The following is an 18,422-nucleotide window of genomic DNA, read 5'->3' on the forward strand; positions in this document are numbered from 1 at the left end:
CCTCCTACTTTCTCGGGATCGGACGATTCGTCTGCAGCCGGTTCCATCTCTCCTGACGATGTCTCAAGGTCAGGTGCTCCATCCAGATCCGAGCTCACTCCACTTGACAGCGTGGCTCCTGAGTACTGAGAATTTCAGGATCTGAACCTCACCAAGGAATGTAAAGATATTCTGTCTCAGGCCAGAGCCCCAAGTACGAATAAGACCTATCGGGCTGAGTGGAAAAGGTTCTGTCTCTGGTGTCAGAGACAGAGTCTTCACCCATACCCTTCTGCTCTGCATCAGATTTTGCCTTATATTCTTTCTCTGGCTGAAACAGGTTTGGCTCATTCATCGATCACAGTACATCTGGCAGCCATCTCTAGATACAGACGGACATCTTCAGGTCCTTCGCTTTGGTCTGCGAGGATTGTAAAACAATTCCTGAAAGGCCTTTTCCGGGTTTTTCCTCCGGTCCGGCCTCCTCCACCAGTTTGGCAGCTTAATTTGGTATTGGCTCATCTGATGAGAACCCCCTTTGAGCCCATTCATAGGGCCGACCTTAAATTTCTATCATGGAAGCTGGCTCTTCTCTTGGCTTTGACATCAGCTAGAAGGATCAGTGAGCTCCAAGCGTTTACAATTGGAGAACCTTTTCTACAGTTTAAAAAGGACGTTCTGATTCTGAGGACAAATCCAAAATTCTTCCCGAAGGTTCCATCTGAATGAGCCGGTCGTTTTAAAATCTTTTTTCCAACGACCTTCTACACTGGCTGAGAGGTCTTTGCATTCTTTGGACGTTCAGAGATGTCTGAAATTTTATCTGGAACGCACAAAACCTTTCAGGAAGTCTCCTCAACTATTTGTCTCTTATAGTGCTCCGCGGAAGGGATTTCCGCTATCAAAGCACAGTATCTCTCGTTGGATTTACAATGCTATCCAATTTTGCCATCAAGAAGCGGGAAAACCGCTGGAAAGACGAGTTTGTTCTCATTCAACACGATCTATGGCATCGTCAGTGGCACTATTTTCAGGAGTCCCTATCAAGGACATCTGCAGGGCAGCTACGTGGAGCAGTACCCACACCTTCACGAAGCACTACTGCCTGGTTTCTTCTATGAAGAATGATGCAGCTGTTGGACAGGCAGCCCTGAGGAATCCTTTTCAATGAGAGGTGAGCTTGCCCTACAATCCCTCCTTCCTATATTGCACATTTTGTGTCTCTTATTGTATTCCTGGCTATGGTGACATTTATGGTTTGTTTCCTGGATAACTATGTACCAAGTAATGCTATTCATGTACAAAATGTGCTTTTATGGCTTACTGTGTAGTGTAGTTCCTATATTCCCAATAGGCTCTGCGCATTGGAATAACATAAACAGCAGTGTAGACGCAGGACTGAGGTCATCTAGGTCTCTACTGACTATGTTAGACTTAATTAGGTTTTTGCCAGCTAGCTCAGAGGTCACTAGAAACTTTCTCGAATGAATAGGGAGGGGTTAACTTCCCTGATTTAGACAAGAAGGGATTAGCTTCTGACAACCATATAACATGACAACTTGGCTCCCCCAGGATAAGGAGTGTATCTCCAGAGTCGTGTGAAAACAATAGACAGCTATTTCACTCAGTCAATCGTGCATGCTTAGTTCCACCAGAGTGCAGAGAAATAGAAAGACGGGCGTTTTCAATAAAAGGTGTTTTTTTATTGAGCAGTCTGCTTTCTCATGCAAGAGAAATGAATTGCCACAATTGCAACACTTATCACGAAGTAAAGTGCATACAGTAAAAGGAGTATTATGAAATAATACTGTAAAAGCATTGATATGGTTTCTTAGCCATATGATACTTTAAAACGGATAAAATATTTACATACATAAAAATATTGACTAACAAACTCAACTGGTGCTTCTAAGATACGCCTACCCTGGTGTACCTGACCTAAGCCTAATACATGGGAAGGAGTAAGTAAGTTGCAGTTTTAAGTTAAGTTGTTTTTTTTTGCCAAGAATCCGAATCAAGAATTCTCTCTAAGGTTTGAGTCAGCTCCGTACCTTGGTTATAGAATGAAGGAGGTCTTGTATCTCGTTTCTCAGGACTCGATCTTCCAGCAACCCGCAAGGGTAACTGGAAACACCGGAGCTGGATTTCTCTGCGTGAGAAAAGGCAGTTTCTCCAGTGTGCCAAAGGGGAGGGGCGGCTTCCTTCGGCTCTCGCATCAGCTGGGCTTCAGATAAGTAGATAGACGCTCTGCTCCACACCACCGTGTGTTTGCTTAAGGCAAGTGTTGGTATATTTATACCTGGAAGGTGCCGTGTTTGACGTAAGGTTGGACATAAGACGTCAATAAAAGATGTCACTAAGAACTGACTGTTCCTTTAGTGCTCGCAGGAGTTCAATGACAAATAAAAACAAAGACATGGGGAATTCCCAGGTTACTGTAGGTTTGGTGTGTCGAAAGAACTCGTTGTGCTCTCTAGGAATCTAAGGAAGTAGCCTTGCCGTATTTGGGCTGCGTGGGCTATGGCTGAATATGGGTAATATTCGTATGCCTTCATTAGGACATGATTTATCATAACCGCATTAGGGCATGAATCAGGAATATTTAATTAGGGTCCTAGATACATTCACAACAACTGCTAGCTATTCTGATACAAAGCATGGGGATCTATGAAAGTTCCAATACTGGGGTAAGAAAACAAGTTACTTACCTGTAACTTTGGTTCCCCAGTATTGGTAACTTTCATAGATTCCCATGCGCCCACCCTCCTCCCCAGGGAAAGCTTGGCCTCTTTTCATGTTAAGATTGCTGTTACACAACGGCTACGAAAATCTGAGGCTCTGAAGCTCTCTCAGGAAGGTTCCAAGGGGTGAGGCTCTTCTGATTGGTTGTTGCAGAAAGTTTGGTCTCTTTTACAAAAAGAGATTGATAGGCTACAAAATGAGATGAGGCCTAGGCCTAGTTTTCTTTTTTGTATCTATTACTATGGTATTTTTTATTTTACCGAGGCTCCCACTCCGACGACGGGGAATGATACAAAACATGGGAATCTATGAAAGTTACCAATACTGGGGAACCAAAGTTACAGGTAAGTAACTTGTTTTCTTCTGCTAAGATACCATTCCATACAATGTATTGCGGGGCCCTAATAAATGTATACATTCAGGTAGACGTTCTTGCTTAGTGGTTCCAGTCCAATATGCCGTGGAGGAAAGTATTTGCAGATGTGTAAGAAAGCATTTTTGTTAATACCCTGATGCAGTAGTTACAATTTTGTCAACAATTCTTTTAGTTCTCAGTAGTATTTGATGGTTGAGTTCACAAAGAAAATTGTGATGTGCAGACGAAGAGACATTTCAGTGACCTATATTAGTACTTTGAGTTAGATTTTTCTCGACTTCTGAGTTTTATATTTTGATAACCCTTTGTCTATGGTCATCCAACATAGTTTGCCTCTTTCTTGACAATGTGTTGTTTTCTTGTTCCGATTTCAGCCCTCTGGCGAGACCATCACTCTTTCTGAAAACTTGGCTATCATATCAGAGGGAACCACTGGTCTGGTCACGTGGGAAGCTGCCCTGCATCTTGCACAGTGGGCCATGCAAGAGCTGGACCTTTTCAACAATAGGTAATTTGAGTAAAATTGACCTGTTTAATCTCAGTAAAGATTCAAAATGTATCAGTGTGTACAATTGTTAGTTGGATTCCGGCTTCAATTATCACTCTGCATAATATGAGGGTGAATTTCTACCTTTTGGCATAGTTCAGTGAGTTAATATACACGTGGCAGGGATCTGCATGTTACCTGATCCACTCATTTGTGATCTTATCTTCTAGATCAAGTTGTTTATCCTCACGCCTCTGATCAAAGCAATAGAACTTCATTGCTTAATATTTACAAAGTAGACGTCCTAAATGAGTAACGTTTATATCAATTTTCTGTGGGTGCTGATTTTTTTTGTAGGTGCATGCTTGTTAAGGAGAGTCTATTTCCTACATATTTTACACCTGTTTCGACTCACTGGAAAAGCTTAACTATTTGTGTAATTAAGATATTAGCCAGGTCCATTGTGCAGTTCTGGCACACTTCCCGCTGAAGATGGACTAGTTTAATCAGTGCCCAGTTATCTCCAGGGGAGCCACTTGCTGCAGTAGGCTGACTGAGTTCACCAGTGTTGCCTTCCATCTACTCATACACCTTACTTACAGTGTACACCAGTGTTGGTCTAGATATTAAATCCAAGTCTATCGTTAATAAGTAGATAGGTTGAGCAGTTGTGTTATTTCTAGCATAGACATAACTAGTATGTTAACTCCTGCTTTCTTTGATTTCACTTTAGGGCAGTTTTGGAACTTGGAAGTGGGATTGGCTTGACAGGGCTTACAATTTGCAAAACTTGCAATCCCAAGAGGTTTATATTCAGTGATTACCACCACCATGTGCTGAAGCAGCTTTCTAAGAATATTCAGCTGAATGGATTTCGAGTGGGCTCTGAAAACACTTCTTGCCCTGTAGAGCACTTTCCTGCCGTAGGCGAAGGCTTACGTCATGAACTGAGGCCAGAAATAACAGTCCTGGAGCTTGATTGGGAAACTGTTACAGAGGCGCAGCTCTCGCAACTCCACCTTGAAGTTGTCATTGCATCAGGTACATAAGAAGTTATATTTGACCATCACTTATTCAAGGGTAATGGAATAATCCGGTAATCGAGGATGAAAATATGTGGCAGTGTTAACTAACATTTGGAAGCAAAAAGCATTTTTTTCAGTTTAATGCGCAACCTTCTTTGGCAGTGTAACAACACTATTTTGTCATTTTAACACACATTAATACTGTATGATCAGTGGTTTCACTTGATCAGTACCAATTTAGCACCTATATATATATAGCAATTAGTGGCGTAAAGATGGACATTTAAACTTTACCAAGGGTCTACCACTCTGTGGCCTCACGTGTCGATGTATTTACTTTTTAAACTTTTGAACTGTTGCAGATAGAAAAACACTATTTTTTTTACATTTGCAATTGAATGCTGCATTGGTGAGTTATATGGAAAGTACAGTCAATCTATAATACACCATCCTTCCCTGCAAGCACGCTAGCTCAGATTACACATTTTTTCAACTGGAGCAGCCCCTATAATAAATTGTCCTGTTGACCTTGTTCAGCCGCAATGTCCATTAAGAGAATACATACCTGTAAGTGATCATTTTGTCAGTCTCACTTAAGTGTGCTTGCAAGGAAGGATAATACATTATGGGACTTGTACCCAGAGGGGCCATAACTCCTATTAACCGGCATAATGATACTTGCTGGCAATGATTGGGGCTACAACAGTCCTTTGTTGCTTACGATGATATACCAGCCAATGGGAGCATGCGCAGAAATATAAAAACCTATCAATTAAATCACCATTTCAAAGCCAACATTGAAAAAGACACTGCCTGGTAAACGCATCAGTTGGTCAATAAACTATTGGTCAATAAACTATATATATATATATATATATATATATATATATATATTTTTTTTTTTTTTTTTTTTTCTTACGAATCATGGATAACATCACGTGGGGCGAGGACATGCTACTAATAACCATGGATGTCGTGAATCTATACACATGTATAGATCACGAACAAGGACTGTGTGCGATCAAATGGTTTTTAGAACAGAAACATTCCAAATTTCAGGCACACAGCAGCATGATCCTTTGTATGATAAGATTCTGTTTGTTTAACAATTACTTTTTGTTTGCAGGCCAGCTATACAAGCAAATAAGAGGGACCTCTATGGGATCGTGCTTCTCCCCCAGCTACGCGAATCTTTTCGTGGGCTGGTGGGAGAAGCACGAGGCCTGGGGAGGGGAAAATGAAAAATGGAACCAAAACATACTTATGTGGACCCGTTATATCGACGACCTGTTCATAGTTTGGAGGGGAGACAGGACCTCGGCTGAGGAATATGTCTCAACTCTTAACATGAACAATAAGAATCTGAAATTCACCAGTGTCATCAGTAACCAAAGCGTATGTTACCTAGACCTAGAGGTATTCGTGGAAGGGGATCATCTCCACACAAGACTATACAGAAAGCCAACTGCGGGCAATGCTATATTGCATGCAGAAAGCTATCACCCTAGGAGTCTAGTAAAAAATGTACTGTATGGTGAATTTTTAAGACTCAAAAGAAACTGCTCTGAGAGCAAGGACTTCAGAAAAGCACAGGTAGAAGCTAGGGAAAGATTCCAGGCGAGGGGATATTCTCGCAATGTCCTAGACCAAGCCAGTGCAAAAGCAGAAACCATCAACAGGAGAGATCTCCTGCTGGTAAATGAGTCTAAAAAATGCGATGATCAGGTCAGAATGATCACGACTTATAACAGTAAGTCGGGAGAATTGGTCCAGTCTTTCAGGAGAAACTGGCACATTCTGCAGACTGACAACATCTTAAAACATGCGTTACAAGACAAACCATTAGTAACCTACAGACAGTGCAAGTCCCTGTCGGACTATCTGGTCCACAGCCACTATTCCCCTGAGAAAACAATCAAACCTGTGAGCCAAGTGGTTGGTTTCTATCACTGTTTGCGTTGCAAGGCATGCAAATTCAGTAAAAAGGTGAAGGAGTACCCATGTAGATCAGGGGAAGACGGACCGAGCAGAAAGATCTTGAAACATCTGAATTGTAATTCAGAATACACGGTCTACTGCTTGGTCTGTCCGTGTAAAAAACGGTACATAGGAAGCACCATAAAACCGGCTAAGATGAGGGTCTTGGAACACATGAGGGCTATTGTGAACAATGATAAAACATATCCAATAGCCCGGCACTTTGCGGAACAACACCAAAGCAATAGCGACCTCCTGATGTACTACTGTATAGATCAGGTTCCGAAATCTGAAAGAGGGGGGAATAGGGAGAAGGCCCTCAGAGTAATGGAATCGAAGTACATCCTTGACCTTAAGACGATGACACCTTGGGGTCTCAACAACGATGCTGAGATGTGGGTGCACCTATGATAAAAACCTGATATAATATTCCATCGTATATGCGGATGCATGGGATGGAGTACTCAACAACCTAAAAAAAGATAGAGCGAAGATCTAGCCTATTGAATTTGACAAATGCCTATATTTTTAGCACATGTTGAGAAATATGTTGAATGCATAATGGTACCAAGAACGAGAGAGTAAGAAGGGAAAGTGTGGCAAACCGATAGCCCATACAGGGCAGAATAACGGAGTAATTAGCTTTGCCCAACATCACCTAATACCTATACAAGAGGCATAATTTATGAGGAACAAAAGTATTCATGTATATGGGAATTATGAGAGTCTTGTAAATATGGGACAACAGCTATAATGATTTTTTTGTAAATATCGGATCTGCACGTATTCATGACAAAAATGAAATCGGGGATACACCCCTACATAATCACTGTAAATAGCCTGCACAAAGATGTAAATAATGAAGTTCTTTGGTATCAACAAATGTAAATTAATTGTTTATATATGGTAGTCTAAACAATTATTCAGCCAATTGTCGAACACTTTTTTTATATGCACGGTGCACTTTATCTGTCGCCATTTTGGAACAGTAAGAGAGAAATGAGTAATTGCACACTCAGTAATGGCCGCCATGTAAACAAACCATGTACCATCTTCTATGTCTACTAACAGCAAAGGGCGGACTGTTTAAAATGGCGAAAATGTCTGTTCACAAACGACACTGACGAAGCCTTGAGCGAAACGCGTCTGTCGGGGGTGTAGGGGGTTCGGAAACGAAATAAAAAAGAATAACACCTCATCCGAGTGCTGGCCGTTTTTTCTGGTACGGAATACTAGAATTGTGGGATGAAATATATATATATCTATATATATATATCTCGCTCCTCCACACGCCATGGGCGGGGCACTTCCTGGTCGGGTGCAATAAACGCGGTGGCGTACCGCGATATAAATCCCAGCTCCAAACTTCCCTCTTATCCTTCAGGAAAGAAAAAGCACTCACGAGGATTCTGTAGCTCAACAGCAGTTTATTCAGGACAAACGCGTTTGTCCTGAATAAACTGCTGTTGAGCTACAGAATCCACGTGAGTGCTTTTTCTTTCCTGAAGGATAAGAGGGAAGTTTGGAGCTGGGGCTATATATATATATATATATATATATATATATATATATATATATATATTCACTGAAAAAACCATAGGTTTCACACCAGTTATAGTTAACTGGAAATTTTACTGTCATAAAACCATTGAAATTCCACGTTATAGTTAGTTGGACTCACTATAACTTGCGCGTGCAATGCGCTGCTGATGACGTCACATATTACATCACTCATGACATGGTCAGTGACATCACTCATGACATCACTGATGACACCATCCAGTGAATGTGTGTCTTTCTGAACAATAAATATGCTTTATATATGTATATGTAAAGGTCGATGGAAGAATAAATGTTTAAATAAGTGTCTAAAAAGATATATATTTTTTTTAATTGATTGGTTAACTGGCTTATTAAGTGTATCTTAGTGAATACATATATTAGCGAGTAATGTTTAAATATTTAAATATATGTATCAGTGTTTCACTTTGTGTATAAGAGGCTGCATGGGTTGGTGAGTAGCTACATGTGTGTGTATATGGGTTATTAGATGTTTTTTTAGTATCAGTATGAGTGTCTGTATGGTTTGGTGGGGGTATTACTTAGCACATAGATGCATCAATGACTGACTCACTGTTTGTATGTGTTTTGAAGACAGCATATGTGCAGGACTGTATGGGTGGATGAGTGTGTATATGTGTGTGTTAGTGAGTGAATGGCTGTCTCACTAGTGTCTTTATCAGTAACAAGATATGTTTTAATCTAGTATATGTGAGTATTGATGTATATAAGTGAGTATATGAGAGAGTGAGAGATTTTAAGAGTTCCATTTTAAATAAGTATGTGTTTCTATAAGTGATTGTTTAAGTGAGTAAGTATGTGTAAGTTTCCTTAGAAGTAAGGTAGTAGTTTGTGTATAGTTGTATATGCAAATAAATGGATATTCAATAGTTTATTTGCATGTGTGAGTAACTTTTGGATGACTGTCGGTCTGTAACAGGATGTATAGGTGTATCACTACATATGATGAGTGAGTATATGTATGAGTGACTATATAGAACTGTTGGTGAATGAGTGGATGTGTATATAGATGGTGTAATTTCTGAATTGGTTGTTGTAACTGGTATGGGTATCTCCATTTTTTTGAAAATGTTAGTTTCTATTTTTGAATGTGTTTCATTTTTTTTATTTTTTTTTATTGAGCATGATCTGTAGTATAAAACATTTTCTTTACAAAATAAAGAATACATTTTGAATAAAGCAATAATACATCCGTAAAATTATTGAGAACAAGATACATACGGAAAAAGAAAAGCAAGAAAGTAACACAGAAAAGAAAGAAAAAAAAGAAAGAAAAACAAGGAAGAAGAACAATTATAATAATTTACACAGTTTACCTCTTCTTAACATGTCGGCCCATGTCGGCCCTTCTCATATCAGGGGGAGGATCTTATATTGGAGTACCAGTTAGAAATTGGGGCCCAGATCTGAGTGCCCCGGGCTCTAGTTTTCCTACCCCTTGTGCGATATATAGCTATCTCCTGCTTATAAATGGCAAGAAATCGACAAAGCCACATCTGAAAGGTGGGTACATTGGGATCTTTCCAGCATGCCGCAAGAATAATACGAAAGACGGCAGTACCCAAAAAGACAATCCTCTGTTCCTCTAAACTGTAACCTAAGGATTCATCGTGACCTAGAAGATATAGGGTGGCGGAGGATCTAAGATTCCTCCCGAAAACTTGAGTCCAAAATCCTCCAATCATTGCTTGTAGGTTATTTAGTTTCGGACATTCGGCAAACATATGAATTAAATTTGCTTGTCCCTGTCTACATCTGGGGCAGCAATCATCTACTCGCATACCCCAGGTGAAGAGTTTAGCTGGAGTAAAATAGAGGTTGTAGATGGTTTTAAAGTATTGTGCTTTAAGGTTCGGTGCTAAAAATAATGTTGTGTAAAGAGTTATAGAATAATTAATATCCACATCTGGGTTACCAAGTTTTTGTGCCCAGGATCTCTCCACACTATCTAAATCATCATTAAGGGATTGAGAAAATAAATCATATAGAGTACCTATTCTAGTAGCTCGTTTCCCTATAATAGAAAAAAAATAAAAGCTATCTAAATTAATAATAGATTTAAAGTTACGAATGTTGGTATATACTTGAAGATATTTTAAATAATCTGTAGTTGGTATATCAAATCTCTGTTGTAATCCCTCAAAAGATGGAGCAACACTCTGCCCGAAAAACTGACCAAGTGTATATATACCTGAGTTCTCCCATCTCCTGGAGACAGTATCTATTAGAGATGATGATACGATTTTGCTATGCCAAAGAGAGGTATACCTTGTTATTTTTGGTATGCCTAATTGTTTGGAGGCAAGTTTCCAAACTTTCCATGCATCTTCGATTACCTTGAACTTGGTCTTTTTATAATAGGATGCTTCGAGCTGTTTCAACAATATCCCTCGGCATTTATCTCCTAGACCAAGTTCAAAAATAGAAGGGATGTAAGAATCTATGATGGGTAAGTTGGAAGGTTTAACTTTAAAGAGCAGGCCCATTTGTTGGAGTAATGTCGCCCAGAGATAGAATGTTAAGTTCGGGATACCTAGGCCGCCTCTATGTAGGGGAAGAGTTAAGGCTGGTAATGCTCTCCTTATTTTACCATAATTCCAAATAAATTTAGAGATTATTGAGTCAAAGATTTTAACAGTGGTACCGTCAACCATCAATGGAATAGCCCGGAATAGATAGAGTATTCTAGGAAATATACTCATTTTAATATAATTTGCTCTCCCTATTATTAAAAGGTGTAAGTTATCTACCCTCTTCAGATCTATTTTTATTGAGTTGATCAGAGGATCATAATTAATCTGGTTAATTTCTTTTATCTCAGGAGAGATATTTACGCCTAGATATATTGCGTTTTTAACTTTATAGGGACTGTCATATATGATATTATTTGTACATAAAACCATAGTTTTATCTCTGTTGAGTGAATAGCCAGAGTGGAGTCCGAAATTTTGAGTTATTTGCTCTATTTCAACTACTGCGTCTGCTGGTTTGGTTGTGAGCACAGCAATATCATCGGCGTATGCCAATATTTTAGTAGAATACGGACCCACCTTAACCGGTTGAATTTGAGGGGAATTAAGAAGCTTTAAAATTAAAGGATTAATTACTAGGGCAAATAATATTGGGGAACAAGGACAGCCCTGCCTAGTACCTCTTTGTACCTCTACAAACTCTGACTCAAAACCCTCAATATATAATTTAGCCCTAGGATTGATATATAGAGCTTTCAGGGCTTTAATAAAGCCAGGGCCGAAGTTGTTAAATTTCATAATTTCCCACAAAAACCGCCAAGACACTCGATCGAATGCCTTTTCGGCGTCGAGTAAGACCATCGACATTTCTCCCCCCGTGGCACCCATGATGTCGAATAGGGCAATGACTCTACGAGTATGATCAGTCGTTCCCCTCCCTGGGATAAAGCCGTGTTGCCACGGGGATACAAGGTGTTCGATGACCCCCCTTAGACGGTTTGCAAGTATCTTCGAGTAAAGCTTTGAGTCAGAGTTTATAAGTGATATGGGTCTATATGAAGAGGGGAGTTGGGGGGGTTTTCCTTTTTTAGGAAATATTGCTATATTGGTATGCTTCCATGAATCTGGTGTGGCTGAATGATGTTGTACCCCTAGAAATAGATCTAATAAGTAGGGTAGTATCTGTTTACCCAACAATTTATATAGCTCTAATGGGATCTTGTCGGGCCCAGCCGCCTTCCCGTTAGCTAGATCTGATAGTGCATTTTCTAATTCTTCCATTGTGATTTCTTTCTCCAGTTCTTCTCTATCAACTTGATCGAGTATTCTAGACATCCCTGGTTCCGGTAACCACTCTCTAAGAAAGATTTTCATATCTCTTGTAGATAGATGTTCATTCTCATTTTGATATAATTTTTGATAGTATTTTCGAAACACTTCTACAATATCTTGAGGGGAGGTATACTGTTGACCCTCATATTCGATGTTCTTTATCCTATTATATGTTTGCTTTTGTCTGGTTTTGAGAGCTAATTGCTTCCCTACTTTTTCCCCTGCTTCATAGATTCTAGCTCTATTCGCTTGATATATTTCTGCTGCTTTTTGAGTTAGCGAGCTATTCATTTCTGTTTTTAAAATCAGTAATTTTTGTAATGTATCGGAGGTTGATATTCCTTGCTGGATTTGTTTGGCATGTACTAATTCCAGATTGGTGAGTTCTATGTTTAGTTGTTTATTAATACTGTCTTGAGTTTTCTTGTGGTTTGCTACAAACGCTATCGTCCCTCCCCTGATTGCTGCCTTAAAGCAGTCCCATACACTGAATCTTGGTGCGCTGTATTGGTTATTATCAAAAAAGGATTGAGCGTATAATGTAATATAATTAATATAGTCTGGGTTGGTAAGTAGCTTTCGGTCAAATGACCATTGGATATTAGGTCTATTAAAACTATCCAGTTCAAAAGTTAGTGTTAGTGCATTGTGGTCAGAGATGGTTTTGGGGGATTTTATGATATTGAGTTTGTATATGCCCAGATGGTGAAACTGGCGTGATGTCCAGGATCGGGACGGAGGACCAGCTGGACCCGAGGGTATTGCAGCAGCGTTTCTCGTTCTGCACTTCCTTGATCGGTGTGCTTGTTCTACGGTTCATAGTCCGCCTGCAGACCAATGGAGGAGCTGCCCGAGTAAGGCGGGACGGACCCCCGGAGTCTAAACAGCCGGCTCGGTTTATGGTCACAGATTCACCTATACTGAGTCTTTCCAGCATCTCCAGCGGTATGGCGCCGAAAAACGCCGCTGCTGTAGCCGCTGCTGCAGCCAAGACGAGGGCAGCAAAGCAGGCTCTTCTTCGGGACAAGGAACTAGCAACAAAACGAGGCGGCATACGTCTGGAGGGCAGCAGTGACTTTACCGACCTCGATGGAGCTGGCAAACCTAGAAAAGCTTCGAAACAACAGCCGAACACACCTATTGCTGGTCCTTCCGTGATTGAATTGCTTCGGAAAACTCCAGCTCCAACGTCTGTTCCGGCCCTGATTCTGGCTCCTACACCACAAAACCCAGCAGTTCTGCCGGTAACCGATGCTATCCCGAGAGGCAATTCAAGGTCTACAGTGACATCTAGTGGGCAAAGAGAAAATGGCAAAACCATGGAAAATGAGAATAGGAATATCAGTGTAAATACTCCATCAACTACAGGAGAGGGTCCCTCAGTGAAATGTATGGAGCCTACAGCTGTGGTGGCAGGAATATTAGATCCCAAGGTTGGGGCGGACTCAGACCCAGGAATACAAGGTATGGAGAATCTTTCCTTGTGTGAAACTCCTGTTTTTTCCACTATCACGTTAACCTCTTTAACTTCTGTGGTACAGACCAGTCCAGCAGGCGTAATAACATCAGCGCCAGTAACAGAAACAGGACTGGAAACTACACCAACAGTCCATGAAGCCCCAAAGACTGTAGCTGCGCAGGAAATACTGCAAAATCAACCACCATGCAATGCCCTAGAGAGTGATCTTGGGACATCAGACTTTGGTGATATTACAAGAAATCTGGGGGAGTTGCTGGAGGTCACTGATGGCAAGGAGAGGAGTGACAGAGACGCGCTAACTCCTGACCCCACTGACACTGATAGGGATCCATCAGACTTTTACTCACTATCAGAAGGGATAGATGATGCAAGATGGTCAGATGACTCAGAACTGGAAATCGAAACTAACACTGGCTCCGAGACGGAGAGTGATCAAGAGACAAGAACGGCAGAATCCAGGGAAAATAAAAGGACTATTATACGGAAAAAAAGGGCCCAGGGGCTGACGTGGGATTACTCCCCTTCGATTGCATTGGGGTCTCAAGAACATGCCACCACCACCGGCCCTCGTCCAGCTCAACGGAGCTCTATACACCAACAGGATGCTACGCTCTCCACGGTAATGGATACAGTCCTCCAGGCTATCGCCTCGCACCGAGAAGAGACATCAAGGGATGGACGCAAAGCACAATTAGCGCTACATAAGGTTCAGGGTGTAGTGCGAAAATTGTCAAAATCAGTTAATTCCTTCAACACCAGAATGACAGAGATGGAAGAGCGAATAGTCACTAATGAGGCGGAGGCTACAGCCACACGGGAAAAAGTAGAATTACATGAAGCAGAACTAAGCGATGTCAGATGGAAGCTCGAGGACATGGAAAATCGCCTACGGCGTAACAACCTGCGCGTTCTTGGAATACCAGAAAATATTGAAGGCTCCGATATCCGAGCCTTTATCATCCAACTCTTTAAAGACACTCTTCCAGAACTCTCTTCATGGAATTGGGAGCTTGAAGTACAACGAGTCCGTAGAACTCCAATCACTTTGAAACCCACTGGGAAGCAGGGGAACTATCCACGAGCAGTCCTAGTATTTTTTGGGAATTTTCTTCTCCGGCAAGCCATCTCAGAAAAAGCCAGGCCGGAAGCACGTAGGACCAGAGACTCCATTTCCTATTTTGTAAGACCTGATTTCTGCCACACGACGGTGGAAAGGAGGTGGCGTTTGCGGCAACTTATTAAACCCTTTATGGAGAAGAAAGCACAAGTCTACTTAAATAATCCTGCCAAACTGAAAGTTATATACAATGGCCAGACGAAATTTTTTACTTCCGAAATCAAAGCTAAAGAATTTCTAGACAGTCTCACTTAATGATTCACTAATGATAAAACTAGAATAGATGACTTTTTGATTAACCGTTGAATGAGAAAAAGAGGAAACTGAGAAAATAGAATATAACATATAGAGAATATAGAGAGCGTATTGGACAGTACTGAAACTCCATATGAACATACTAGATTAATTCGCCTCTTTATGTCTCTCTATTTTTTCCTAAATTTTTTCTCATTATTCTTTCTTTTCACCCCATCTCTCCTTCTTTCTCTTTTTTTTTTCACTGTGTTCATTTTCAGTCTGGGCCTGGCTTGGGAGTGTCTCCCCATCACTAAAGACTCTCATAGAGTCTAATTGCCTCACATTGCGGGTGGGGAAGGGCGGGGGGTGGGGTACAGGGGTTTGGAGGGAGTGGGAGGGGGAGGGGGAGGGTAAAAGGGGGGGAGAAAAAATTACAAAAATGAGTGTGATCTGTGGTATAAGAAATCTCAAAGGAGTTTTGGCTATTCTAATTTCTTTAAATAACTGGAGTATTTTACCGGGTATTTTGATTAACCTAAACCGGGAGAGGAATGTCAATCTATATAATGAGCGTAAAGTAGGATGGTGGTGGCACAAAATATATTACAGAGATGGTACTGGTTCAATAGGAAATAATTCTGAATGGGGAGAGTAAAATTACGATGTTGGAATATAGCAGGTCTTAATGATGGGAGAAAAAGGGCCCAACTCTTTCAATTGTTACGTCAAGACCCTGTAGACATCCTCTGTATCCAGGAGACCCACATAGCAGGCTGTGATAAAAACTTGTTAAAAATTCCTGGGTTTAACCTGTTAGCAGCAACATCACAAACGTCTAAAACACGGGGGGTCGCCATTCTAGCAAGACCTGGATTGGGGAGTCCTAGACGCCAACTTGTCGATAAACATGGCCGATGGGTTGTGGTTCAACTAGAGTCAGAAATAACCATTTGCTCACTTTATTGTTCTAATTTGGATGACCCACAACTCTTTATTGAACTAGAACTAGAATTGGCCTCCTGGGTCGGTCCACTAATTTTGTGTGGGGATTTTAATATAAATATCGAAAAATTAGTAAATAATCGACTCCCACCGAATTATAGAGGCCGTAAACCCAAAGTTTATAAAGCATTATCCCATCTGATGGACAGTCACGATTTATTTGACGTTTGGGATATGTTGAAGCATAATGCAAATGGCTTTACCTATTATTCTTATCCCCACAACAAGTATGTTCGATTAGACTATATTATGACATCATTACACAAGACAGCCTTAATAAATATCATAAAATCCCCCAAAACCATCTCTGACCACAATGCACTAACACTAACTTTTGAATGTGTTTCAAGGGTTACATTACACTGAAAGGAGGTCTGTCACTCTGTCACAAGGATGGTGTCATCAGTGATGTCATGAGTGATGTCACTGACCATGTCATGAGTGATGTAATATGTGACGTCATCAGCAGTGCATTGCACGCGCAAGTTATAGTGAGTCCAACTAAGTATAACGTGGAATTTTAATGGTTTTATGACAGTAAAATTTCCAGTTAACTACAACTGGTGTGAAACTTATGGTTTTTTCAGTGAATTTAATAGGTTTTTTAAGTGCTAATTCCTAACTATAACTGGTGTGAAACCTATGGTTTTTTCTGTGAATTTCATAGGTTTTTTAAATGCTAATTCCTAACTATAACTAGTGTGAAACCTATGGTTTTTTCAGTGAATTTCAAAGGTTTATTTAATGCTAATTCCTAACTATAAGTCTCACTTTATAAGTAAGACTGTTAGCGCTCTAGTTGTTCTTTAGAACACTCTGGTACATTCTGTCATTGGGCTATAGTTGCACTACATCTGGCTGATTTTTGGGCTACATTTGTATTTTTTTGTCTCTGGTGGCCATCTTTGGGCTACATTGGGCTACATTTGGGCTACAGTAGGGCTCTAACATATATATAGCCCAATGTAGCCCAATATATATTTTTTCAAAGTAAATTTTCTTAAAAACCACTGGAGCATATATCTTGAGACATAGCAAAGGCACATCGGGCTACCAGTCCCTACAATTTTTCAAATTTCTTTTTTTTTTTTGTATATTGTTTTTTTTTTTTTTTTTGCCCTGGAGCAGTCAAGGGGCGCGCCCCGGTGAGCGCCCCGGAAAGCGTAGTATTTTGAAGCGCCCCGGTGCGCGAACCGGGAAGCATCCCGTTAGCGCCAATGTCGCAAACGAAAACATGATTGTGACGTATCGCGTAGCCGCGTCCACGTGATACGCACGGCGTAAACGCACCCGGAAGCATTCGACGTGTTTACGCGACGCGCCCCTGGGCCCGCCCCGGGCGCGTAGCGTAAGCGCGTCGGGTCATGTGACCTGAAAATAACACTTTTCATTGGTTCATAACAGTTTTGGTTTCATAATGATGAAACCCCTGGTCATGTGACCTGAAAATAACACTTTTCATTGGTTCAGGATCTTTTTTTTTTCTCCAAATGATGAAAGCCCCCCCCTTTTTTCCTTATTCTACCTTTGTGCTTTGAGAGAGGTAGACCTGCATTTATATCAGTCGAAAATGGCTACATTAGCTGCAGCTACTGGATCTTCTGGACCACCACCACCACAAGGACCTCCACAACTTCACAGTGGTGGAGATCAAGAACAGGAGGAGGATGAGGAGGAGGAGGAGAGGAGATTCGTCCCAGAGGACAATATTAGCTACAAACCAAAAGAGCACATCATCTGGCAATTTTTTTCAATCCCCAACGACAAAAAAAATGTCAATGCACCTAAGGCAACCTGCTTAATCTGTCATCAGGAGCTGTCAAGGGGGAATCCCAACAAAAAATACTCCGTCGGCAACCACACGATGATCTGACATATGCTTAGAAAGCATCCAAATAACTATGCTAGGGCATAAGTCAGGGAACTGGTCAGAAACCCTGTCCAATCTTCTGCCAGCACCTCCCAAACTAATGTTTCCACCCCATCGGGACCAGAAGTTAGGGAGATATGCTCCACCATACAAACCAAATTTTCCAATTTTAAAATTGTTTGTATTTTTTGTGGACAAACAATATGCTACGGAGAGCAATGCATCACACTTATTAATCGTGCTTGGGATAACCACAAGTGCCCAAGGAATCATTAATTTGTTCCATTTTTTTTTTGCTCCTGTTGAGCCCTTTAGAATTCCCTGTTTTTTGTTTCTACCCTTAAAAAATACAAAAAAAACAAAAAAAATCAGAAAAGCCAAAAAAACAAAAAAATGTTAAAAAACCAACAAGAAGAATAAAAAAAGTTATTTTTAGAATTACCTCCAATTTCTAAAAAAAAATGCTATTTTTTAAAAAAAATGTCATTCTTTTTTCCCCATGGTACGCTCCCCGGTGCGCTCGCCGGTGCGCGTACCGGGCGCTCCCCCGCGCACATAAAAAAAATAAAAAAATATTTGCCCCGCGGGGCCCTTTTATGGCCCCCACATCAAACCTAGGGGGTCAGAGGGGGTCTACTCTGCCCCCTTATGGTCATTTCCCCCTTTGTTTTTGCCACATCTTGTGTCTCGATTTTACCGAGACACAAGATGGCGGCCGCTCCGGACTGTTTCGAATGTTTACAGAC

The 18,422-nt window shown here is 40.9% G+C and overlaps 1 protein-coding gene across 1 annotated transcript in view; it reads left to right on the forward strand.

Moving 5' to 3' along the window:
- Nucleotides 1-18,422, forward strand: part of EEF2KMT (eukaryotic elongation factor 2 lysine methyltransferase) — a 381,112-nt gene that overhangs the window by 318,879 nt on the left and 43,811 nt on the right. Inside the window, exons 5-6 of the mRNA XM_086941230.1 lie at nucleotides 3,472-3,605; nucleotides 4,318-4,625. Coding sequence (XP_086797356.1) covers nucleotides 3,472-3,605; nucleotides 4,318-4,625 — 442 coding nt within the window. The remainder of the gene's footprint in view (nucleotides 1-3,471; nucleotides 3,606-4,317; nucleotides 4,626-18,422) is intronic.

Source organism: Lissotriton vulgaris, chromosome 10, assembly GCF_964263255.1.
Source record: "Lissotriton vulgaris chromosome 10, aLisVul1.2, whole genome shotgun sequence".
In the NCBI taxonomy this organism is placed as follows: Eukaryota; Metazoa; Chordata; class Amphibia; order Caudata; family Salamandridae; genus Lissotriton; species Lissotriton vulgaris.